Source organism: Equus quagga, chromosome 6, assembly GCF_021613505.1.
Source record: "Equus quagga isolate Etosha38 chromosome 6, UCLA_HA_Equagga_1.0, whole genome shotgun sequence".
NCBI classification, from domain to species: Eukaryota; Metazoa; Chordata; class Mammalia; order Perissodactyla; family Equidae; genus Equus; species Equus quagga.
The window spans coordinates 47,037,807-47,065,224 of NC_060272.1; the positions used below are offsets into that span (position 1 = coordinate 47,037,807).

The window sequence follows — 27,418 nt, forward strand, 5'->3', positions numbered from 1 at the left end:
TCTTGTTTTCTTCTTTTCAGTTTGAAAAAGAGTTTACTGACCACCAAGAAACTCAGGCTCAATTGCAGAAAAAAGAGGCAGAGATTAATGAGCTTCAAGCAGAGTTACAAGCTTTTAAATCACAGGTAAAATACCATCTATCCAGAGTGAATTTAGGTATTGAAAGCTCATCAGGGGAGCAAAGTTCATGTCATATCTTCATAGCATCAGATTTTTAGACTTCAATTTCACTTGTGTGTTTTTATAATATTGCTTATATGTATTTCTATTCTGCTCTGTTTATTTTTTAGAAATTATTTTGCCACTTTTTTATGTGCATTTTTAAGAATGTCTAGACTTTTACTAATTAATCTGCTGCCTTGTGTTTCATTTGGGTTTTATTCCTAATGTCACATGTTTCCTAAGTAATTAAGCATAAAGGGTAAGAAAGTCTTTTCCTCTTAGATTTGTCATTCATCACTGATCTTTATCCCACTACAGGAAATTATTGCTCAAGCTATTTATTTTGCAAAACCTTCAGCCTATGGGTACCTTGCAGTGAAAGATAACCTCTAGCTGAATGAGAACATTTTCTGATAATTTTTCAATTTCCGAAAGTAAACAGATTTAAAACATGACAAAAAAGAGAGCGAATCTGGATTATGAAGCAGATAGCTCACATACACCCTCTACACATAAAACATTCAGATAGCAAGAAATATGTCATCTGCATGTTTTAAAGGGATGAAAGTAAGAAGGGAGAATATTCAGAGCTAAATTTCTTTATATACATTTACATATAGGATGAGCGATATGTATAGTTTTGCTATTTCCTTTCATCCTAATTTATGGTTATATTGAAATAGTCTCAGGTATACTATTTCTTATGTTAGTATACTATTTTCTGTATTACTGGCAATTTTTTTTCTTTAAAATACTTAGTGGATAGTTTTGTTACAGAGTTTATCTGAAGATACTCTATAGCTATCTGTTAGTGTTCAATTTTAGAAAAAAAAAATGAAAAGCTCCTATCTACACGAAAATTATTCTCAATGATCTTTCTTTAGTGTGCAAGAAGAGAGTACAACAACTTATTGAAATTTTTCATCTTTCCCATGAGGTTCCTTGTCTTTCATATTAAAAGAAACATTTGATTCTGTTGTATTATTCAAATTGAGTTATAGACAATGGCTGAAATATTTATGAGAAGTTTTTCCTGGTCTGGTCTAATATAAATTTAAAGACTTTCTTTTCTTTTTAATTTTTCCCAGGTGAAGGATTACTTGTAAATTTACTAGGAAATTCTAGTTTATTTAAAAAAACATATTTACTGTCTTTGGCTATATTATTGCTGCATATGCTTTTATATAAAATGGGAATAAATTTATGTTTTGAAACTGAGGGTAAAACAAGGAGCCTCCTGCTTTAATTTGGGAATAATGGTGACCTGTGTTTATGGCTTTCATAAGCAAGCTTGGAATTAGAGACGATATTGGCCACCATATTCATTTTGAAGAACAACTGGCAAATTCTTTCTTTGGATTAGTGTGTTTCTTGTGAAATCTCTCCATTTGTCTTAAGATAGTTGTCTTTGATCAAAGCTCTGCTGATTATGAAGGTTATGAATAAAATATGTTCTATTTATGTTTCCATTCCTTTAGTCACTTAATAACTGAGCATTTTTAAGCGCTGGGCATATAATGGTGAGCAAGATAGTCATGATGTCTGGCCTCATGAATGATATATTCACATAGTCTATCAAATGAACCTAGTCTAGAGCAGAAATTCAACCATGTGTTTAAGACATTAATAGTTAAATATAAAATGTATATTTAGTGTGAGTACAATATACATACATCCTTAACATTGAAAGGACAGTACTATCCATGATCACAGCATCCCAGTGAAACACTAAACTGATTCTTCGTTATAGTTAATGTTTTTGATAAGGCATGTTCTTTCACTTACGATTTCAACTTCTTTTATAACACTTTTTCTTTGTGTAGGTCTCAGATGTTGATTTAAGGCTTTTATACATGATCTGTTTGCCATAATTGTGCTGTAAAACTTTTAAAATGACATTAACATTTACTAAATGCCCACCATTTGCAAGATAGTTTATATGTTCATAAATATATATATATATATATATATATGACTCAGAATTGAAGATAGTAATTTTGGGAAAATAATATCACAAAAAATTATTGATCAACCTAGATCATCTTTATGGTAATCAAAATGCATCCATTAAATTCTTATCAAGCCATGGAAACATAAGGACGAAAGGACCAGTGGCCACATTTGGCTCTTTTTCTCACCCGATTTTACTTTGCTTCTCTGTGACATTCGATGTTGTAGAATAGCCTTTTTCTGGGTCACTCTCTTCACTTGTGATTCATGACCCTGTGCTTGCCTTTTCTTGTCTTCAATTCGTTTATCCTCCACGTATTTAGTCAATAACTGTTATTTGCCACACTCAACTTTGGATGCTGGGGAAAGAGTAGTGAATTATACAGACATAGTCACTTCCCTCATGGAATTTGTAATCTGTCAAAGAGGTAAGTGCTAATGATTTCTTAAATAATTACTTAGCACTTTTTTTTTTTTTTCCTTTTTCTCCCCAAAGCCCCCCAGTACATAGTTGTATATTCTTCGTTGTGGGTCCTTCTAGTTGTGGCATATGGGACGCTGCCTCAGCGTGGTTTGATGAGCAGTGTCATGTCCGCGCCCAGGATTCGAACCAACGAAACACTGGGCCGCCTGCAGCGGAGCGCGCGAACTTAACCACTCGGCCACGGGGCCAGCCCCAATTACTTAGCGCTTTTGACAAGAGCTATCAAGGAGAAGTATAGGGTGCTATCACTGTAAAAATGAGTGGTTAGATAAGACTTTCCTGAGGATGGGACATATTAGCTGGGACTGAAAGAACCAGTAGGAGATGGCCAGGTGAAGAGAATGTTCCAGACAGAGTGAATAGCATGTCCAAAGGCCCTGAAAACAGTAGAAGGTTGGCATATATACAGAATTGTGTATGAAATTCACTTGAAAGACCAGTACACAGGGAACAGATTATGATGGGCCCTTGTAGGTCCTACTAAGAATTTTAGATTTTTTTCTCAGGGGAAAAGGCATGATGTGGCAAAAAGATTATTTGTCTTTTTTTCTGTATGTTATTTTTAATTTTGTTTTTTTTTTTTTTTACTTCTCATTTAAATGCTAATGTTCCATAGAATTCTGTGCATAGACCTTTCCTCATGCTACATACTCTGGGAGAACTTATCTGCTCTTGTGATTTCAACTGTCACCTAGAAACTGCTGACTTTCAAATCTTTTAGATGCATATAGCCATTTCCTTCCTAGACATCTCCACCTGGATGGCCATAACTTTCTCAAAATGGGGAATAATATTTCTGGAAATTACACTTTTATGAAAACAAAAGCTATAATTGTATTCTTAAATTGGGAAAAGACTTTGGAATTTTGTTCTTAGGTTAAACCACATGAAATTAATGATATTCAATTATTTTTTGTTTAAAATAACTTACTTTTGAGGAAAGTGTACTTTTTACATGTTTTGTAGAATGTTCTTAGTTATGTTCCTTATTTTTTTCCCCCTCTAGTTTGGTGCTTTACCAGCTGGTACAAATACCTCTTTACCCCTGTCAAAAGAAAATGGAACCAGCCACCCAGCACTTCCTCCTGCTCCCCCACTGCCTTTTTGTGGAGGAGCGCCACCTCCACCCCCTCCCCCACCCCCTCCTCCACTCCCAGGAATGCCGATGCCATTTGGGGGTCCTGTGCCTCCACCACCTCCCCTGGGATTTCTCAGTGGACGAAACTCTCCTCCTCCACCAGCCCTGCCATTTGGGTTAAAGCCAAAGAAGGAATTTAAACCTGAAGCCAACATGAGAAGATTGAATTGGTTAAAGGTAAAACAGAAATAAATGGAGGAAAACATACTGTTACCTAGATTAAAATTTAATTTTGTATTTACTTATATATAATTTCCAGTGAGAACCCTAATCAAAGTGACACTAAACAAACTGGCTTTTTTTTTTTTTTTTTTTAAATAAAAGTGTTGAGACAGAGCCCTTTGCTCTCAGCCAAAGCTTTCTGGTTTATCAATTTGATGGCAGTCGACACTGGTAGTTACAATGGAATTTGATTTGTAATTGATAATTCAACATTATCGTGATTAAGTCCTATATTTATGAAATGTTTCTCAAAAGTACAAAAAAGTTAGTGTTCTTACCAAATTTTCTATGTTGGTAGCCATTGGGAAAAGTATTACTAGTTGTCAGAAGCTGATATTTAGTCGGGACACAGGAATTCTGAATCCTGCAGGAAGATGGTTTCGTGGTCACATAACCTTGGGAAGTGCTGTGTCATGTATCCTGCACTTGGAGAGTCATAGTGCACAGGAATGTTACTAAAGACTGAGAAGAAGAACTGAGAGGAAATAAACTTCATTTCATTCGGCTTCAAATCCCCAACTACTTAATAGTGGAATCTTTCTTCCCCCTAATAAAACCTTAACTTTCTGCAGAATTTGTATTTCACTGAACACACTTTGGGGAAAGTCTTGCAGGGACTACTTCCTAAACGTCTGCAGACAGCTATGGGAGGCTGGGTCTCCACGGAGCGGTTGGGTTGGGACAGATGAAACAGCCAACTATTTATGAATCAGTCGTCTCTGATTGCAGATCAGACCTCATGAAATGACTGAAAACTGCTTCTGGATAAAAGCAAATGAAAATAAGTATGAAAATATTGATTTGCTTTGTAAACTGGAGAATACATTTTGTTGCCAACAAAAAGGTAAGTTTAACATCTTGGTTATTTGTTAACTTTAGTGTTATAACACTGCCACTTTTTATATATTAACTTCTAGAAAGTATTATTTTAAGAGTAATATCCATGATATTTTTACTTTATTAATGGGTGTAAATAAATGCTCTAATGAAAGGCTTAAAAAGCAAATTTTGTTATTTAGAGAATCAAAGAAGCAATTTTAAAATGCAAATAATTAATGCAAAACTTTAAGTTTTCTATATAATACCTTTGTTGAACATGTGCTAAATTAACCCTTCACGAAGGAGGATATTTTCAGAGAGAATTTTAGCATGAGAATTCCTTTTAGTTAATGAGAAATAGAAAAACAAAAGCAAAATATGAGCCTTCCTCTAGTCAGGATTTTAACACCATTTAATATATTAGTAGAGTCACATGGGATAGAATATCAAATTTATAAAGAATCTTGAAAGTTAGCTTGAAATACGAGTGTTTGAGTAAGTTATATGATCTTTTCATTGAAGCAATGGAATTCATTTCCCAAATTTTGTGATAACTTTTACCTATTCAGTGTGATTTTTTTTTTAAACATTTATGTTTAGGTATTACTCTTGTCTGAAAATTGAATTTATTTCATCCAGTCTTGTGAGCCTACACCACTTTTGTTTCGGGGCTGATAGCCACTTATATATACTGTTAAGTTAATTTTTTAGTAGTATGTAATGCTTACATTTTAGGTCTTGTAGTACAAGCCACTTGGATCAGTGATTATCTTTAATTTTCAAAAAAGAACACTCTTCACCATAGACTTATGCTGCTTATGTCCCTGGGCTCATTGAGCACAGAGAGAGCTGGAGAGGGGGAGGTTGTGCTGGATGGAAGTGGGAAGGCTTGATAAAGAGAGGGAAGAATTGATCACTTAAAATGCCTACTATTTACTACACATCATGCTAGATGCTTTATATCTGATTTAACTTGATCATCACAGTAACCAAGGGATGTTGGTAGATACTAAAAACTCATTTACATTCCTTTGAAATACTTTCTAAAGTATGATTGTAAATTAGCAACACTTTCTAAAAAGTAATTCCAAGTTAGAAACTCTAAAAGGTAATTGTAAATCAAGGTAACTTTCTAGAATTTGTGGTAAATCGAAAACCTTCAGCAGAAGTTTTTGAGCACTGTTGGTCTCGACCAAAATAGTAAAAATGATGTATTTTGATCTTTGAAGACAGGGGGAATTTTCTCAGCAAGCTTATCCTAGCAAAACTTGTGAAGTAAGCAGATCTTAATTTTACCTTTTGATTATGGAGAATCAAAATTTTCTTTGAATAAGATTAGTGCACTCCTCAGGCAATCAAGGAAAATATATGGCAGTTAAAATGTGTATTTACATGTAAAATGCTTCAGAATTTCAGATTTCATAATCTGGAATTGATTAGTTTTCCCTTTGCTTTCCTAATAGGTGTAAATGGTGGCACCTAACGCTATTTAAGTAATACTGCCATCCAGCTACACTCTCTCTTTTTTCCCCTCTTTACTCTGATTACTTTCTTAATTAATGAGGCTCAAAAGGGAAACTTGTTAGCATGTCTTTAATTTAGCTGTAGTGTTAGCCCTAAATGAAATAATTGGACCTTTAAAAAATTCTTAAGTCATCTAACTTTAGCCTTCAGATTCAAGGTTGAAAAAAACCAATGTATTTGCTCACTCTAATACTAGTTATAAAGGTTAAGGTAAGGAAATGATCATTTTCTGAATATTTCATACATCCATCCCTCTGCCTTTTGCTCATGCTGTCCTCTCTACCCAGAGTCTCTCTTTCATTTGAATTAGGGGCTGGTACAGGGCTATGACTTCTTTTCTCTCAGCTCAAATGCTACTTCTCTTTTCTGTGACAGTGGATATTTCCACGGTGCATAGAAAAGATGTGGAAGCCCAGGGTTGTAACCCTGGGCAATGCCAACAGAAGACATGCTGTGAAGGTCACTATTTTTTGGTCTGAATTTTAAAGAATAATTCCCGGAAAGTATTATGAGGAGTCTTAAGTGTGCTTTTGGCTTTACTAGTAGTTGAGTATCTTATTGCAAAAGGTCATTCATTGCTGCCTTCCAAAAATATTTTATAGGAAAGATCAGAAAGGAAGACAAGAGAAAGGTGTCTGGAAAACTTAGACAAGCCTAAGGGCTCGTAGAGTTGGCAGATTGCTCCTTGTTGTCTCCTTATTCATGGCCTGGCTGCTGGCTGTTAACATTTGCCTGTCTCCCATGATGCCAAGGTTATTCTGTTTGAATCAATTTTGTAATTTCCGCAGAATTCAAAATGAAAGCTAGTCACGTATTTATTGTTCAGTCCAAGGTGGAAATACAGTTGCTCTCCACTCCCTAGCAAGCAGAGGGAGGTAGAGGCATTGGCTACTGGCTGATTTTCCTCATTGGTTTGCATCGCAACTTGGCAGAGAAGGACAAAGGATTCAGATTACCCAAGAATAGTGAGTTGTTAGAGAAATGGTATATCTGTTTTTTATTGCAGTAACTCTTTGGACTTAGAAACAGAGCTATTTCTCTGATTACAAAGGTGTATCTTCCCTCCCAGGCATTTAAAATGGTAGATGCCAATCCTTTGCTCTTCTAAAGTATTGGAAATAAGCAGAAAGAAGAAAGGAACAGAATCCAGTCATTTAAAGAGAGGCTTGAAATTTTCTCTCACATGTTCTATACTTTTTGTTACTAAGTATGGCTTTTTTTTTGTTTGTTTTTTTTTTTTTAACAGAAGACACTGCTTTAGATTTCTGGAACTTTTAGATGAATATGATTGGGTTTTAGAGGTCTCATACTCTAAGAGTTGGAAAAGGAAGATGATGTAATAATACCTAGAGAGCCCTGTGGTGTACCCGTCCTTGAACTGGGTCATCTTCATGTTACCGTGCTTAATCTTTACCACATCTCTGATGAGGGTTTTCTCCTGCATAACAATTCTAACTCCCCCAAATGCCACCTTGCTGCACCTGCTTGTAGACATAGCAAGATACTCAGTTAAGAGCTTGGACATTTCCTCTTAACTCATGTTGCCCTTTATTGTGTATTTATATATTTTTTTAAGTGGATTTTAGTTATTTTGTTTAAGCTAATCTCCTCCCTGTGATATTTATAACATTGTTTCAATGGGAAAGTGCCTGGTATCATATCTTAAGGAGTCTAGAAACCTCCTCTCTAAGCCTTTTCCTGTGAAATCAACATTTTTTCCTGATTCAATTCTATCACTTTTATATCTTATGTTGCTATCAAATATCTCACTTTGGAGCTGGCCTGGTGGCGCAGTGGTTAAGTGTGCACGTTCCACTTCAGCGGCCCGGGGTTTCCCGGTTCAGATCCCAGGTGCGGACATGGCACCACTTGGCAAGCCAGGCTGTGGCAGGCATCCCACATATAACGTAGAGGACGATGGGCATAGATGTTACCTCAGGGCCAGTCTTCCTCAGCAAAAAAAGGAGGATTGGCAGCAGTTAGCTCAGGGCTAATCTTCCTCGGGGGGAAAAATCTGACACTGGTTTCCTTGCTTCGCTCAGTTCTGAGTTTTTGAGATACATCTTAGCTTTTCATATTTAAAATTCTTCTGAAAAGAACATGTAGGCATTTTTCCCAATCGTCTTTTTTCTCTTCCTCTCATTCATTTCTCCTGCTTTTTCTCTCTCCTATATTTGGCCATCACTATTCAAGTCAACATTTCTTGGGTACCCCTCGTATGCTGGGCCTGGTGTTGAGCACTGGGGACACTGTAGTGAGAGAGGCAGATGTGTGCCCTGTTCTCATGTTGCTTTCACAGTCTCAGTGAAGCTCAGTCCAGTTCTTGGTTGAAGCCGAAGAATGAAGAGTGGAACAACAAATGCTGATTTTGATTTTAGAAACGACTGTGATATTTTATTGTCTTCGGCTTCTGTTAAGACTTAACAAGGTTATAAAAGAACATTGTTTATATATCTCTTCAAAATTTAATCACAATATTCATATATCGAACATTTGGTATCGTCAAAATAATGCTAATGACCTGCGTATTTTTTACCAGATTGGTAGCATCTGTTGGTTAATTTTTACATGCTGTTGGAAAATGGATTAAAGTGTACTAACAGGTTATCAGTGTTGGATTTATCAACTAAAATTAATATTAATTACTTTCATTATTCACAAACTGTTAATAGGGATTAAAGTGCTTTCTGAAAGTATATGCATAGTCTAATTCACTTAGACTGATTTATTATGAAAATGTGATTCCACAATTGTTAGCTTTCTAAGTAATCACATTTTATAACAGGTGCATCATATTTGCCAGATAGGGCGAGTAAACTGGTTTATAAATAATTTCTCAGCTGAACAGTTATGGCATATGGAAACGGTTAATGGATTATGCACTTAAAAACAAATCAAGCTTAGATTTCTGGCATCATAGTTCAGTGGACAAAGTATTGGGGTAGGGAGTGATAAGCCATGGATTATTCCAAGGACTTGGCTGTGTTCAGGATGTCGCTTTGTATTTGAAACACAATTTATTCCTTTATATGAACAATAGTGTATAAAAAAATCCTTAACCACCTCACAAGCCTGCATTAAGATGAACGATGTAATTTATAACAGAGAAATATGTTTCCAGGGAATGCATGTTAATAAAGAGATGGTGCCAAAATGAATGCAACATCTCTTAAACATGTGAAAGGTTTCTGAAAAGACGTTCGACAAACACTATTTGGAAAGATTAGGGAGGAAGTCAGTGGAGAATTAAATATTTCCCTAGGGATTTATCATTTGGTTTTTGTCTGTGGCTGAATCTCGAAAGAACTAAAGACGTAAGGAAATTATGAGATAGGTCAGGAATGTCTTGTTTCACCATTAGAAAGTATCTCATTGTTACCTATTATATTGTGTTTCTGAGTTGCTAAAGAAACAGATACTTATTCTGAAAGCTTTAGAGAAATAGAACCTAAAGAGAGAGGCTAAAGAAAGTGGGTTTATTTAACCTCGAGCTGCAGGCGGCTTTCAAGTCCACGAAATGCTTCACTTACATGCTTGGTTATAAGCATATCTTTGGCATGATGTGATAGAAATTTTAAAGTTCCCTGTGAATAGGCGTGTGTCTTGTATGTTGTACGGATGCTATAAACAGAAAAGGAGGCGGCTTGAACTTGTGAGTATTGGGGGATGTGTGCCCATACACAGAGGTTGTTTTTCTTTTTTCTCTCTTCTCTTGGGCTTCTTCCATTGGAGAAAGGAATGATATTAGGGTACTGAGTTCAACTGGAGGCCCTTGACTAGTGGTAGACTGGGGCATGCTGTCTTGCTTTCATATTACAAGTCTACCTTGGTTGGTATTTTAATTCTGGTAGCAATTTTCAGTGGTGCCCCGTACCCATCGCCCCTTAACAAAATTGTAAAGCCATTACATTCCATTGTTATCACACACCTTTTTCTCTCAGGGTTCCTCTCCCATTTTCTTCCCATCTTCTGCCTCATTCACCTTTTACTCAGGGCTCAAAGAGCGCTTCCCTATTTCAGGCAGTTATTCTTTGCCTTGTCTGCATTATGCTCTATCACTCAGGGCTCCAACTCAGAATTAGTGCACAGTATCATTCACCTGAAAATATAAATGAGGCTCATCCTCCTGAAAGTGCTGTCTTAATCTTAAAATAACACTTTGTAAATCTGGCTCTTCACTTCCCCTCTTCTCCACTCCGCCCTGCCCACCTCATCCATCTCTATACGCACCATTTGCCAGACTTAGAAGAGAATCCTGTGGAGTGAGCATTGTCACTTGATTTCATCCTTGGAGCACACAGAGAGTGAGGTCATGGTAGGAGAGTCATAAGGAGATGCAGGGGGCTTCTTGCTGGATTATGTGTTGTAGGAATTCGATATTAAATACTGTAGTAAATTCTTTTTTAACGGAAGAAAACTTTATGATAATAACTTTAGTGTATTTTATAGCCTTGAATTTCACCCATTAGATTTTGAGGTAGTTATATATTCATGTGTTTAGGTAAGTTAGCCATTTTTTGTCCCTCGGGGTTAAATCATTTGGGCATATGATCTTATACTTTGTAACATATTCTGTGCATTTAACACAACCTTTCACACGTTTGGTGGCATCTGAGGAGAACACCAGGTTAGAGACCCTTGGTTTTCACAGCTCTAACTTGACTAAGTGCATGTCTGTACTTAAAAGAATAAATACTTCAAAATCAGACACATGCTAATCCAAGTGTTCTTAACTTGAGGTGTGTGAACTTGGATAAGAAAAAATAACACCGTCACTTTCATTAACCTCTAATTGAAATTTAGCTTTTTCTTCGATTATAAATATAGGCAACACACACAGCAGTACCCAGGCCAGTTCTATTTGTAAATTTCCCATCTACTTTCATACCACATTAGAATTATTTCAGATACCTCAAAATATCACTGAAACTCATCACTACTTCAAAATTAGAGTAGTTACATCTGCAGCTAGATCTCATTATTTAATACTTTAATAAAGAAGCATATTTCATCAGTTGGGTCCTCCAGGAAGCAGACGCTGAGATGTGGGAAGGCAAGAAGTGTTTTTAGGGAGCGTGGGGTGGGTAAAGCTTGTGAGAAGTAGAAGGTGGGGAAAAGCAGGACTGGGCAGGGAAAACCTTAGGCCATGATGCTAATGTGACAAATTTTCAGCCGCCCCAGCTGGGAGGGAGCTCTGGAGCAGAGAATGGCTGATAGAGCTGCCGCAGGATGGGCCCTAATAGCCAGGCCTTAGCACTCCTGTCACGCTCGGTCATTGGCTGGCAGCTGCCCAGGAAGAGCCTGGCCTAGGCTCAAAAGCTAAGGAGGATCCTGAGGGTGCTGACAGCTTGGAGCCTGTCAGCTAAGTGCACTTCTTGCAACAGAGTGGAAAGTTCTTTCCTAACGGGAGATCTGAGCAGGACATCTCCATGGCTGCTATGCATTTATGTTAGTTACTATTTCATAAACTGGTGTTGAATGCATTTTGATAGCTGCATTTGAGTATAATTTGCTTTCTTTGAAGTCCTATGTATTTTGTGCATTTAAAAATTATCCTGAGAAGGAGTTCAGTTCTATAACAGTCAGTGGGGTCCAAGGGAAAAAAGGTTAGGAACCCTGCTGTAGTCTTTCTGATTTGTAGTGGGAGTGGGTGGAGGTCAGAGGTCTGCCTGGCCTCAACTGCAGCCTTTTCACAAAGGTGTTTTTTATTTTAATTCAAGAGGCCAGTATGTTATTTGTAATAAGATAGTTCATCCAACTTAGGATAATATTTTACAGTGGTTTCAATAGCAGGCCATCCATTTTTGAATACACTTTAACACACTGTGGTAATGCATTTGTTAATAAAAGCATATATCAAATCTGGAAAAATGTAAAACTCACTCCTTAATTAGACAATAATAAAACAACCGTATTAATAATGTATGCCTTTTTTTTTTAGTAGTTTAGTTCATTTATATGATTTTACTTGCTCTCCAAAACAATCCTATGAAAGAATCAAGGCACATATTACATACATTTTATATGTAAGAAAAAGTTACTCTTCAAGTGAAATTCAGCTAGAAGGAGCCGTCACTCTGAATGGAATACAGATCTGAGTCTGCAGCCATTGCTCCTTCTGCTTTGCCACGCTGCTTCTCTGATTAAAAGGAATCCTATTATGTTTTATTTAAAGTGCTCTTCTTTGATTTAAAATAATTTTCCTCTCATCTCCTGCCCCCTTGCCACTGCCCCACAGCAGTTCACCCTGATCCCACAATTTATATTAAAGGCTTTAAAAACTTGCCGCTTTTTATTAAGACCATCTTTCATCATTTGGTACCTCTATTCACTTCTGTAAGTATTTGAGCTGTAAATACTAACACCATGCTGTGGAGTGCACGGGAGCAGTGAGGGACCGTGGAGTCCACCCTACAAGTGTGCGACCCTGGCTTTTACCACTGTAGTTGTTTTTCCTCTAAAATGGGGGCAATGCTACCCATCTCACAAGGTTATTGTGAGGATTATATAATGAATATTTTAAAGCATCTTTTGCAGTGCCCAGTTCATCGTAGTTTCCCAGGAAATATTAGCTGAACTGAAATTTTGAGAATGCACACTCATTCTCACTTGTCAAGTTTTGTGTATCATCCTTGAATCTTCCACAATAGCAGCAGGTCAAATTTCCTCCCTCCAGCTCTGGCCCCACTTCCAAACGAAGCCTTCTAGACCATGAAACTGCTATGTTCACTGGCCTATTACAAGTCACTTATGAAGACTTCTGTAACACTGGTCTGTATGATTAACTTTAGAAAATAGTAGTAGAAGATTATTCTGTACATCTTTTTTCTTTCATATTAGTTTATGACTTAACTGTCAAATGCTTTAAGTTCCTAGAGAGAGGAATTTGTTGAATAAGGAATAAATATAAAGACCTGGTTTCCACCCCCCCTCATTTGTTTCACTATTTCTGAGTTTCTCCATGACTCTTTCTTTCAGTTTATGTCATTGATGTAATGTATGAATAAAAACTGAAGATTTTAACCTTGCTTTTCTTGGCGTGATTCAGTTTGAGAGCATTGAGCTGATGACTTGAGAGTGATCTTGAAAAGCTCATTTAGTTCTTTATGAAACCTCAGTGGTTTTTGTTAATAATTCATTATTATTTTTGACAGTTATTTACAGCTTCCAAGATTAGTGAGGATGGTATGGATGGCTTAATATAATTATGGAACTGGGATGCGTTAAGGCGTGGGGAACCTTCAGTTGATAGGCAAATAAGAGCGCCACAGAGAGCTTATGGCCTCAATTCTCCCCAGGGTTTGCAGGAAGGATGATAACTGTTAATTTTCTTAGTTTCATAGAGTGCTAGCAGAAGGCTCAGAGGAGTGATAATTTTTCAAGAATAGATTGCTTCTTTTTTTCTCCTCCAGCTTTGTGATTTAAGCTAAAGGAATTATTTAGGTGAGTCGTATACAATTGTTGAAATTCTACTGTTTTGATGTGTTAAGAACTTCATATGGTTTAGCCTAATTCTTGCTTCCCAGACTGGTGACAAATTAAGGAAATACGTGAAGAGATGTCGTTGGTTTACAGCTTAATTGAAAATGAGTATTGATATTTCTACTTCTATAATAGCTTGTTATGTAATAGATAAAGGGGTAAAACTCTTGAAGTAGAAAGTATTTATCTCAGAATGACTTATAGCTCCCAAATCCAAGATTGGAAGACTTTGGAATTTGTGAGGATGTTTGCCTGCAGGAAACAGTATCCAGTTAAAACTGACTTAGACAAGGGCCAGCCCCGGTGGCCTAGTGGTTAAGCTCGGTACACTCTGCTTCAGTGGCCCAAGTTTGGTTCCTGGGTGTGGACCTACACCCCTCTGTTAGCGGCCGTGCTGTGCTGGCAGCCCACATACTAAAAAATAGAGGAAGATTGGCATGAATGTTAGCTCAGGGCGAATCTTCTTTAGGGAAAAAAAAAAAAGAAATGATTTAAACAAGAAGTCTGGTGCTTGGTGGTTCTGGAGTTGGTAAATTCAACATCCCAGTGACGTGAGGACTCTAGGTTAGCTTGTCTGTTTTCTTTGCTTTCCCTCCAGTTTCAGCATAGCTTAGCTAGCAAAGGTGGGAGGAATGATGATGCTCACAAATGGGGCTTTGTGTTAGTTTTCTTTTGCTTCTATAACAAGTTTCTGCAAATTTAGCAGCTTAAACAACACACATTTATTGTCGTAGAGTTCTAGACATTAGAAGTCCAGTGTGGGTCTCCCTGGGCTACAGTCAAGTGTCAGCAGGGCTACTGGACAGCTCTAGGGAGGCTCTGTTCTGGAGGCTGTAGGGGAGAGTCTTGTTTCTTGCCTTTTCTAGCTTCTAGAGGCCGCCCACATTCCTCATCTTCAGTGGCCCCTTTCCTCCAATCTTCAGTCAGTAGCAGCGAGGTGAGTCCTTACAGTCCCTCTCTATCACCTGGCTTCCTTGATTACATCTTTCTCAGACTCCGACCTAAGCAGGAAAGAGTCTTTTCAAGACACGTGATTAAATTGGGCCCACCTGGATAATCTGGGCTAATCTCCCACTTTTGGGGTCTTTAACCTCAGTCATATCTGCCAAGTTCCTTTTTCCTTGCAAGGTAACATAGTCACAGGTTCCAGGGATACGACAGGGACAGCTGTGGCAGAGGAGGATGGAAGGGGTGGGACAATGGGATGCCATAAAATTGCGACATTTCACAAGGTGCTTGGCCCTGTTAATTCCACTCATTAAAACTAAGTCAGTTTCCTTCAGCCCTGCAGTCCCTTTGCAGGAATGCCATTTTAGGGTCCTGTGGCATTTTGACTTAACTTTTTAAATCATTTGTTCTGTTCACTAAATGTTTATTGAGCTTTGGATCTTTACTAATCACATTAACATATGTTTTTGTTATCACAGCTAAGAGCCTTTCTGGAGTTTTAGGAAAAATCCCTATAAAATGTCTTTCTAAGTGCCAGGAAAGATTTTTTTTCCCCTTCTTCATTCAAATCTACCACATTTAATTAATGTGCAACAGGTATCACAGTCTATTGTATATTTCCCAGTTTGCAATGTTATACTATTAATGTCATTTTTTTCTGGGAAGTTATTTATTTTTTACTTCATGTTTTTTCCAAACCAGAAATACCCTCTGAAAATATACAGTAAAGAACCTTTGGCATTTAAAAACAAATTGGTTCTTCACTCTCACTTGCTCCTTTGTATTTTAAGGAAGAAAGAGAGACTGGTTCTAATTTAGAAAAAGACGTTTTATATGTTACTAACTTTTGAAAGATAACTGTCTCTACATTGATGTTTAAAGACAATAATTTCCTCACCTTAAAGTTTAGTTGTATTTTAAAATACAGATTGTTACTCTTGTTTTATGATGTTTCACAACATATTTTTATCTGAATAATTATTTTTATGTGATAGGGACTTTGGGAACAGGGACCTTTTCCTGGTCCAAATATTCCTCAGACCCAATAAACATCTATAAATGGATGTGAATATGTAATTTTGTTACAACCTGGAAAACATATGTTATTGTAATTGCATATTTCACTGGATAATGTAAAATACAATATATAGAAAGCTTAATTGGAAAAACTTCATCACTGAAGGAAATAGCATTTATCAAAACATCTAATGCTACCATATTTCACACAAAATAAGCAATTTATTTTCATTTAATTGTTGGCTCTTAGTCATTTGCCAGTCTACACTTCTGTCATCATATTGCCTTAGACTCGTTCTTCGTGAAGCAAAGCTCTTCTTCCTTCTTTAATCTTCTTTTCTTTTTCAATTAGAGAACCAATTATTTTTCAGCACTTCACAGGTCACAGTGGGACAGTCTGGCTTTCTGCTCCCGTAGCGTTAGATTCGACCCAGAAGAGTTGAAACAGCCAATGGGATAATTTTGTTTTTAAAACAAGGGACATCAGTCTTTGGAGTGTGTATATTTTGCTATTTTAAAATTATCCTTTTTCTGAAAAGTGTTTTTTTTCAATTTTCCCAGTTTTATTTTACTTCCTTTAAAATCTTACATATCTGTATAAAAGTGAATATGAGCTTTTTAAATTGGCCGATCATTTGTATTTCCATTACATGCTCTCACAGATTGAGCTGTGTTTTCAATACCAGCAGTAAGAAAAACAGCAGTTTGTGTCAGCTTTAGTGTGGTGACAAGACTTTTATAATAGGATTACTATATATATGTGTATATTTATGTACGTAGGTATATATACACACACGTATATGTGTATATGAAAGAATATTGTTCCATAAACCAGATAAATCCGAAATTGAGTAATCACTGGATGGCTGTTTGATTTTTTTTTACCCAGCAAGATTGTTGAGTGCAGAGTAGGCAAATGACTTGATCATCCCATGCCCACTTTTGTATCTCTGAGGTGTACTTTATTGGAAAAGCTCTTTTTGTGAATTTGTTCGTGATGAATAAGCATAACCTACCACCTCAATAAATCAAAGCTTCTCATTATTCTTGTTTTTGTTAGGGGTTGTAAGAAGGCCAGAGCAGCTGTTGGGGGGAAAAAAATAGAAATCACAGTAAAGGCGAAAATGAGTAACTCAGCCCCGGTAACTGTGTCCAGTCCTTACGTCATAAGATTTAGGCCTTTGTCCCATTTTACTGTGAAGAGGCTGAGGCTCAGAGTGGTTAAAAATGTGGCCCTCAAGGTTACACCATTAGAAAGGCAAAAATCCACCTCTTCCCGACTTCATACCTTGTCTTCTTTCTCTCTCTCCTGTTGGGACATGGAGAGAGGGAAAGACATGAGAGCATATTAGAGGGGGTGTCAGCGGAAGTCCATATACATTGATATGGAAATGACCTTGTGATCAGCTACCCTGACTACCGGTGTAGCAAAATGGACACCTTCTATTTTTATCCTTTAAACTTGAGGAGCTGTGATAGCCATTTCATTTTTCTTTTTTTTTCCAAACCGTTTTTCTTAAATAGCTCCCATACTGTTTTCTCATACTCTTTCTCTTTTTAAGATAGTAATGCAAGCTGTTCTCAGATTTAGCCTCCCTAACAAATATCACATTTATCACATCCCATGTGTGCACACATTCTAAAGGTTTGAAAAGAAAAAGGACTTCTCTGGCATTCCTAGCCTCCTGCAGTTAGGTCCAACTTCTTATTCTAGCTTTATTCTTCCTGCGATTTTTCTGCTCTACACACCATACTCCAGTACCTTTGGTCTACTTTTCACTAAATTCAGCCATGCATTTCACTGCTTTTCCCTTGTCTTTAACACTTTCTATGAAAATTTTAATTTACTCTTCCTACCCATTCTTTATCTCCTAGGGAACTTCCCCATGGAAGCTGCTGTTGCCTTATTGACACGTGTCTTGGAGAGATTGCCTGGATTCTGCCCGTGGCCTCCATCTTCCTTGCAATTGACTCTCTGCCTTCTCATGGCCAAGCCCTTTCTCTTTGTACTGGGAGAATGCCACCGCCTTTGGAAACTCTTCTCTCTCCTGTTTCTCAGCTTTCAAACTTCATCTTCTACTACCTTCCCCTCTGATCTTTCACTTCAGCCACACTGGAGAGCCTCCATAATGCACCTCAAATATGCCAGGTATACTCCTTCCTTGGGCTCTTTCCTGCCTGGAACATTCATATTCCAGATATCTGCTTGATTAAGGCCCTTACCGCCTCCAAATCTTGATTCAAATGTCGCCTTCTCAATGAGGCCACTGCATTTACCTCCCAATTTAGTGCTGCCATGTTTTTTCCATACACTATCCCCCTAGCTCCCATCCCAATTCTCTCTACCTTGTTTGTTTTTTTTTAATGTCATTTATACTTTCTACCATATTGTTTATTACTTATTTACTAGGTATGTGTTTGTCTTTTTTCTCTCTCTGCCCTCATTGCAATTTAAGCTCCTGTATGAGAGGGATCTTTGTTCATTTACTGATGTTCCAAGCAATCTAGAAGAATGCCTGACACATAGTGGGCATGAAATTAATGTTTGTGTGAAAACAAATCAAATGATTTTTGTATTCCTTTAAAAGCAGAAATATAATAATTTCAACCTCCTCAAGCAAACCGTCCTTTTTCACTTTAAGCAAATAGGAATTTTGGAAGGAGAGTAGAATTATTTAAATGATCTAGATTCCGATTAACTCTGCCATTGATGACTTTAGCTCTGAGTGAATAACAGTCTCTTCTGTAAGTTAGGTAAAAAAAATTCAGAATAATGAAGGTGGTTGAGAGTGGGACAGGTTCAGGGTCTAGATGCCAAAATGATTCACCCTCCTTGCCTGTTTCAGCATCAAGAATCTATGTAAGAAGGAGGAAGGCGTTTAGGAAAATTCTGTGTTACTGTTGAATGGATCTTGATTTCATGTCTGCAAAGTGGCGATAACTGTTAGCAAACAAATTGTAACACATTTTATGTTTTTTTTCCCTGAAAATTTGCTCCTGTTTTGGGTGTTGATTTTGTTGTTGTTGTTAATTGAGGTGAAATTCACGTCACATAAAATTAACTATTTTAAAGGAATAATTTAGTGGCATTTAGAACAGTCACAATGTTGTGGAACCACCACCTCTATCTAGTTCCAGGACATTTCCATCAGTCCAAAGTAAGACTCCATACCCATTAAGCAGTTTCTCCCTATTGTCCCTTCCCTTGAGCCTTGGCAACCACCAATCTATTTTCTGTCTCTGTGAATTTATTTATTCTGGATGTTTCATATAAATGGAATCATGTAATATGTGACCTTTTGTATCTGGCTTCTTTCACTTCGCATAATATTTTTGAGGATCATCCACACTGTAACATGTATCAGTGCTATATTCCTTTTAATGGCTAAATAGTATTCCATAGTACATATTATACCATGATTTGTTTATCCGCTCTTTCTCTGATGGACACTTTGGGCTGTTTCCTCCTTTTGGCTATTGTGAATAATGCTACTCTGAACATGTGTGTTTATGTGTGTTTGAGTGACAGTTTTTAATTCTTTAGGGTGTGGACTTGGTAGTGGAATTGCTGTATCATATGGTAATTCTATGTTTAGCTTTTTGCGAAACTGCCAAACTGTTTTCCATAGCAGCTGAATTATTTTATGTTCTCACCAGCAATGTATGAGGGTTTCAGTTTCTCCATATCCTTGCCAACACTTTTTTCTTTTTTGACAGGTATTGATTTTAGGCTTTCAAAAAATTCAAAATTTACTGAACTATCCTTTTATAAAGCTTTGGGCATAACAAAGAAAATCAAGTTTGTTAACTTCTCTTCTTATAGAGCTAATAAAGGTTTTAGTCAAATAGAGAAATCTTGGGATACAAATAATATTTAATTATAACAAATTTATTGAGTGGATGGTGGTATAGGATTCAAAGGTGTTATGACTGGGAAGCTTGCAATTTTACGTGAAAGATAAATGTGTTATGGGTTATTCTGTATTATAACTATAAAGTATATGTGTGTTAGTGAAGTAGATATAAAATATTACTTATGCTTTTTATTATATAAAGATAGTTCACTTAACTATTTAAACTGCTATAAATTATTCATTATAAAATAATTACATTACAGAAAATTTAGAAATGGATGAAAGAAAAATACCACCCTAAACTCTACTACCCTACTTAAATTCTTTGTAGGGTTTGGCTGTATTTCCTTTTATCCTTTCAAAATTTACATATGCAGTATAATTTCTTGTTTTCATATGTGCTTTCTGTGCTGTTAAGTACCTTTTATAATATCTTGAATGACCATAGAGTATTGGGCATAGTCATATAACAACTATTAGGCATATTTAGAAGTCTGTTGGTTAAACTGGGGTAATTAGAAAAGACCTCATGAAGGAGGTAGCTTCACCTTGCTGATCCTGTACACACTTCATGTCTTTCTCTCTCTCTTAGAGAAATGTTTTCTGTGACTTCCCAGATTAGGGTAGATCTCTTTGTAATTCAATCCGACATTGCTCTTTATTTTCATTCATAGCACTGATTTGTGATTCGACTAAAACTCTTATTTGTGTGTTCATTTAGTGTTCTCTTTTCCTGTTAGATTGTAGTCTTTCCATGGGCAGAACTATGTCTTCTCTCCACTGTATTACCTTCACTCAGGCCAGCGTCTGATGCGAATTGCTGCTTAATAAGCATGCTTGGTGGATGAGTGAATGAACACACAGGGAGAGGGAACCAAGAGTTTGAACATGTAAATGGGGTGTTTGGGGGAAATATGTAGGCTTGGGAGGTAAAGAGTAACAGAGGAGTGTATTTCACTTTCTATGGGGATGAGGAGATAGATGGAGCAGTATTGCTGGAAGGTGAACCTCAGAAGAGTGGTGTTCATATTATGGAAGTCTTCGTATGCAAAATTGAGGATTGAAATTTTGTTCTGTCACTTATATAAATAATTTAAAATATTAAATATGTTAAAGGACAGATGGCCCCCAACTTAACAATGATTCGACTTAGGATTTTTCGACTTTACAGTGGTGTGAGAGCGATACACTTTCAGTAGAAACTGCACTTCAAATTTTGAATTTTGGGCTATTGATAAGCAGTATGATCCTCTCTCATGATGCTAGGAAGTGGCAGGGAGCTGCAGCTCCTGGTCAGCCACACAATCACAGGGGGTAAAGAGCTGGTACACTTACGACCATTCTGTCTCCATACAACCATTCTTTTTTCACTTTCAGTACAGTATTCAGTAAATTACATGAGATATTCAACACTTTATTATAAAATAGACTTTGTGTTAGCTGATTTTGCCCGACTGTAGGCTAATGTAAGTGTTCTGAGCACGTTCAAGGTAGGCTAGGCTAAGCTATGATGTTCAGTAGGCTAGGTGTATTAAATGCATTTTTGGCTTATGGTATTTTCAATTTATGATGGATTTTTCGGGATGTAACCCGTTGTAAACCGAGGAAGATCTGTATATTCTCTCACGAATGTTGAAATGTTTTGAATACGGACATAATATGATATAGTCTGTACTTTAGGATGAAAATTCAGTATCAGGCAGTTCTGTGTTGCAGTAGAAAGTCCAGGGGCTGGAATATCTGTTAAGAGATTACTTGAATTACCCTGGGGATTGGTGATGAAGTCCTGAATCTAGGTTACTTCTGTGGAAGTACAATAGTTATGAGAGAGATTTGTGGAAGTATAATCAGCCAGGTTTAGATAATCATTAGCTGGTGGACTTTGGAAAGAAATGCAGTCACAGGATGATTTAGGTTTCTAGGCTGAATTAGGCTGCCGTCTGTCGATTTTAGGCTGAAGATAAAGGGGTTTTATTTTGATCCAGTTGACTTAAGATGCTGTTATGGATCGCCACTATAGGTTATACCATAGGCTGGCAAAGCTTTTCTGTAAAAGAACAAATAGTAAATATTTTAGTCTTTGTGGGCCGTATGGCCTCTGTCACAGCTGCTTAGCTGTGCTGTTGTAGTGCAAAGCTAGCCACAGATTCTACGTAAAGGAATGGTCATGGCTGTGTTGCAGTAATACTTTGTTTATAAAAACAGGTGGCAGATCAGTCTTGGCCCATGGAGCTATAGTTTGCTGACCCATGGGTTATATTATTGAGGTTTTATTTCGTATTATTATTAAATCATAGTGGATCCCAATGTGGGTTCTGGGATTTCCTTCAACAGTGGTCACTAATAGGATGTAGGACTGGAGAAACGGACCTTTGTATTTGCTTATATTTGATGGTCCACTTCCCAGGCATTTGCGACTAAATGTCAAATAAGCAAGATGGAGAAAGGGTATAGTAGGAACTACCCTAACAAGTTTGATCAGGAAATCTAAACCGAGTGGTGGGAGAAATAAAGGTACGGGGGTGTCAAAGAGAAACTAGCTAGAAGTACAGGGACTAGATATTTTAGGAATGTTAAGAGCAGGCTTCTTGGACATGAGAATAGTGGAAAAATGTGGAATTTTAAGTGCTATATCTTGGAATAAAGACCTTGCAGGAATAGGTCTAATTCTAGAGAGTCAAATAATTGTGCAGCCAGAATGTTGGAATGAAATAATGGAAATAGAAGCAAGATTCTAACATAGAAATTGACAATGAAAAGTTTCAGCTTTGGAATCAGACGTCCTGCTTGGAATCCCATCTTTATGATTTTCTGACTTTGGATGAGTTTTCAATCTTTTTTAGATTAACTTCAATTTTCTCATCTGAAAAAGAGGGTTAATAGCTAATTACAGGATTATTAAGAAACAATGTCTGTTGAATGCCTAGTACAATACCTGATTCACATTACTTCATAAATGGCAACTATTATCATCATTATATTTTATTTGTATTGCATTATGATAAAGAAGGAGTAGCTGTCGAAGCTTTATGAATGGGACATTGGACTGGATATTCTGTAAGTTCCCTTCCATATCTAGGATTCCTTTTGTTTTTCCCCATTTGTTTATTTTTGGATGTACATCATAATATATTTCTAATTCTGTGTAGACTACATCATGTTCACCACCCGAAAACTAACTATAGTGCATCCCCTCACGTGAGCTTAATCCCCCCTTTTGCCCTCCCTCCTCCCCTCTTCCCCTATGGTAACCACCAATAGGATTCCTTTTTTATTGATATCATTCTAGGTTTCTTCAGTGATATTAATTTATTTCTATGAATTCACATTTTTAGAGCATAGTATTTAGTGCCACTTTTTTGAGTAGTAAATAATGATCTTAAGAGATTTAGTACAAAAAAATTATCATGAGAAAGATGTGAAACTCGCTCCTTTTTTATAGTCTTTAAATTAGATCATAAGTTCAGATTATGTCTGTACTATATCAAAATTATTGCTTCCATTTGTGAAATGGTACAGTAAACCAGGGTCAATGGTTGTCATTGGTTTATTTCAAAATAGAAAAGTGTTAAAAGAATTGGGCAGTGGGCCATGCAGAGTTAAAGTCAGATGAGACTGCTGTTTTTGTTAATGACATTTCCTTAACTTTTTTGAAAACTATTGAACATGAGCATATGATTCTTTATACTAATTGTAATGCATTACTGTACCCCATAATCTGTGAGAGCATTCACCTCTGCACTCTGCCTGTCCAGCTGTTGTCTTGAACAATTATCAGCAAGTTATTATTCCAGTATGAGCTGTGTCATGCTCGAAAGTGGGATGAAAAAATGTTAATGAGCATGCATCAATGTCGGTTGATGAAGGTTAAGTGGTTGCAGATACGCTTTCTGCATTCTTTCCTATGAATGTGCAGACTGAAGCAATGGTTTCTGATGAGGGATTACAAACAAATGGTCCTGATTGACAGTTCTTGATTTAACATTAAAATGGTATCTAAAGGCAAGTTCTGTGTTTCAGCTGAATAATAGACACAGTGTTGTTGACCCCTGGTGCAGCTCCATACTTCAGCATGTTTTATTTTACAATTACCATTTTTTTCTATCGTACCAGATTTTCAAATTTTCTCATCTTGTATTAGACATTATTTTAAAGTTGTGCCTGGTGGTGGTGGTATAGTTTAAAAAAAAACCCAAACATTAACATGTCCATTATCTACTTATGTTTTTAGAATAATCACATTGCAATTTTCAGTATGATCAAATTAAAATATTATGTACAATAGCTGTTCAAGTTGATAAGCATAGGCCAGTACTCATCAGCAATATGTTCTTTCTCTTTGTGTCTGTTTTTATGTATTTTTAAATGATGACCCAGTACTTTTCCAGCATTTGTTATTTGTATGCTAATTAAAATTAGCCGTACATATTTTCTTTAGGAATTTTTTGAATTGATTTTTGCGAACATTGCATTTCACATGCCATAGATTGAGCATGAACTGCAAACACAATTTTCTTTTAAAGAAATGGCAATGTAAGGAACGGTATTATGTAGTGATGAAGGTTCTTTTTTTCCTCATCGTTTTTTTCATCATTAATAATCCAGAACTTGGTGTTCTAACTGGAAGCTGTGCTTTGTAAAGCATAAAATGTTATATAAATGTTTGTTTTTAGCTAACCTATTTTAGCTGAAAGGACAACACATAATGATCACAATGCTTTGCAACTTGTAACAACAAAAAAAGGTGGGAATGTTTGTTAAGTATAGTATTGTAAAGTAGGATCTATAGTGATCATTTTATCATTTAATAGGTAAAAAATTTGAGGGCTAAATATAGTAGACTTAAATCTTTGCCAATAGAACCATCATTTAACATATCTGGGTTATTTGTTGATAATTGGGAAATATTTTCTTTTTTATGTGCCTTATGGAGACAGCTCCCTACAACTTACTGCCTACTTAATATAAGATTTTTAAATAATAATCCAGAATGTTATTCATCATTTTTTATATAAGCAGATTTTTAATGGTTGAACCTTTTTTAAAGTTTAATTTATAGATTTTTATTTTTTCTGATAAAATTCTGAGTTATAGAAAATACTCATGCATTAACCGTGAGTTGAAGGAAACAGGACAGGAATACCCTCCGTACCTCTTGGCACTGGTTTCCACATCTGTTCTGTAAATCAATATTCCTCTGCAGAAGAGGGCCTTCTTATCTCCCGGCGCAGCAGCTTTGTGCTTAAGGACTGTTTCTCCTCGAGCTCTGTAATCCCTATTGTATTAAATGCTTAAGTCGTAGTGCTCCTGTGGCTTTTTTTCTGTCAGCGAGTGAAATTAGATATACAAATCATACTCCCTCAAGGCTAGCTACTTCTTAATACCATGCCTAGGATTGCAGTTATCTACCATCAGCAAGCAAAGACTCTGGTTTTGGTTATTGAATCACTCATGGCAAATCCTGCAGCCCAGCTGGCCAGCCGGTTGGCCAAGCAACAAATCATGTTGGATACCGCTCCTATGAAAGGTACTATCCTAGCTCCTGGGATACAGGCTGAGCAAGACAGATAAAGTTCCTGCTTTCAGGTAGTATATTTTCAAATGGAGAAGATGGAAAATAAATTGGTAGACTAAGAAAAATAACCATAGTTTTTGAATGTACTATAAAAGTAATGAGCAAGGCATGTTGATGGGTGCTAGGTTGGAGAGGGTGGTCATGGAAGACCTCTGAGGTCATGACATTTAAATAGAGATTCAAAGGAGAAGTAGGAATGTGCCAGGCAAGGAATCGAGGGAGGAGATCTCCAGGTTTAGGAAAGAGCGTGTTCAAAGTTCCTCCGATTGGAAGGAATCTGTAATCTGACATCCATCAGAAGTTCAGTGTAGCTGGAGCATATTATGTGAGGGGGAGAATGGCAGGAGATGAGGTTTGAGACCTGGGCTGTTTGGAAAAGCTTCATGTAAACATCTGAGTTGTTTTCAAGGATGAATATGCTTTTTGAAAGCAGGAAAGAAGGAGAAGGCTAATCCTGCAGAAGGAATGGTTGGAACAGAGAGAGAATCAGCACTCTTGAAATGCCTGTTAGCCTAAGGCATAGGAGTGTAGATGGTGGCACTGCTGGCCTGCCAGATAGGGTGGTGGTTGGTGTTACAAGGCTAAGAGGTGGTCTGCTATGAGCCTAGAAACATTGATGCTGATGGCAAATTCTTTCTAGATTCTCTGCCTCTCTCCTCTCTAATGGGAGGTATAAAGGACTCTAGCCCCTTTCTTTCTAGTACACAGCAAAGTTTGTTTGAAACATATTAGTGTTAAACACAGTAGTTTTTGACTCAACTATGTATTAATAAATAAATGGATATATTTAAATAAACTATCAAAATCCATTGCTTAAAAACATGGATGGCAGTAGAAGTCAAATCTCTCCTCTCTCCAAATTCCATCATTATTGTTCTGTTTCCCCGTGAGGATTGGTATGTCTGGGATCTCAGAGATACACTAGGAGTTCATGTGTGATGATAATTCTTGAAATAAACCCTCCTGTTCTTCAACTGCCTTGCGCAGAATAAGGCTGGAAATGACTGAAGCTTTTGCTTTTGGGGTTTGTTTTTTACTCAACATTTCTTCTACAGTCTATAGAAAAGTTGTTCAGAACTGTATTTTATTATTTAGTGTGTGTATATGTATATAAGTTCATACATTTAGATCTAGAAAGTGACTCTCTGTGGGGCTGAGAGGAAATGAATGCATTCTAATCCTGTCCCCTACTCATCTTTCAAGGCCCACACTTAAAACCCCTGACTATGTAGACTTCCCTGATCAATCTGGCCAGACGTTATTGTTTTTTGCTTCTCTGAACCTTCATCTTTTTTCTTGACTGACCTCATTTCTTTTAGTCATTGAAAAATGTACTAATTTTTTAGTAACTCTTTTACTGGATTTCTTACTGGATGTATATCAAAAGGTGCTTGACTTCTCTAAAACTTTTCACCTTATATAAATGATTGTATTATTGTGTAATTTATCTCTGCACATCTGATGGCTCCAATTTCAATTGAAATTCTTTAAGGACGAGGACTATGTTTTACTTTTCCATGTCCTTCTGTGGATAGCCTCAGTGCCTTCTGAGTGAGGGAATGAATGAATGAATAAATGAATGAAACAATTGAAGATTGTCTCTACAGTGACAAAGGAGCTAGGGGAGATCTCCGTACTGACAACTAGTGCAGGTCCAATTGTTATCACTGCTCTAGTAGGGCTCTTGGCCCTGAGTGTCCTCCTCTAGGAGATGGAGTATGGTGCGGTGAGAATGCCCTAGACTCCAGAAGATGATTTCCAGTCTTTAGTCTACCACTAGGCAGTGTTATGGCCTTGGAGAGGTCAGTTCTCTGGTCCTCAGTTACATATCTATAAAATAAGAGTTCACTTTAGTTTAACTTTCCATAAATTACCAAAATAAACTTTAAGAAACATCAAAAAACCCATTGTATCTCGGCTCAGTAGAATGGGAACTCTGCTAATGGTGGTAAATTGATCATTTTCTTTTCACATAAGGGAATGATTATCACTCAGACACAGTAAAAAGTAGACACAACTAAGCTTATATGCATAAGAAAAAATATGTGTAAGGATGTTCACTGTAATAATATTTTTGATAGTGAAAGTTTAGAAACAACTTAAGTACTCATCAATAAGGAAAATAATTAAAGTATATCGTTAAATTATGGTACTGAGGTGATATACAGTCATGTCCCGCATAACAACATTTCAGTCAAGGATGGCCCACAGATACGATGGCGATCCCATAAGATTAGTACCAT

General features: G+C 36.8%; 1 protein-coding gene across 1 annotated transcript in view; it reads left to right on the forward strand.

The window, feature by feature from the left end:
• Positions 1-27,418, forward strand: part of DIAPH3 (diaphanous related formin 3) — a 482,479-nt gene that overhangs the window by 184,572 nt on the left and 270,489 nt on the right. Inside the window, exons 15-17 of the mRNA XM_046664521.1 lie at positions 21-125; positions 3,603-3,911; positions 4,686-4,800. Of these exons, the coding sequence (XP_046520477.1) occupies positions 21-125; positions 3,603-3,911; positions 4,686-4,800 (529 nt within the window). The remainder of the gene's footprint in view (positions 1-20; positions 126-3,602; positions 3,912-4,685; positions 4,801-27,418) is intronic.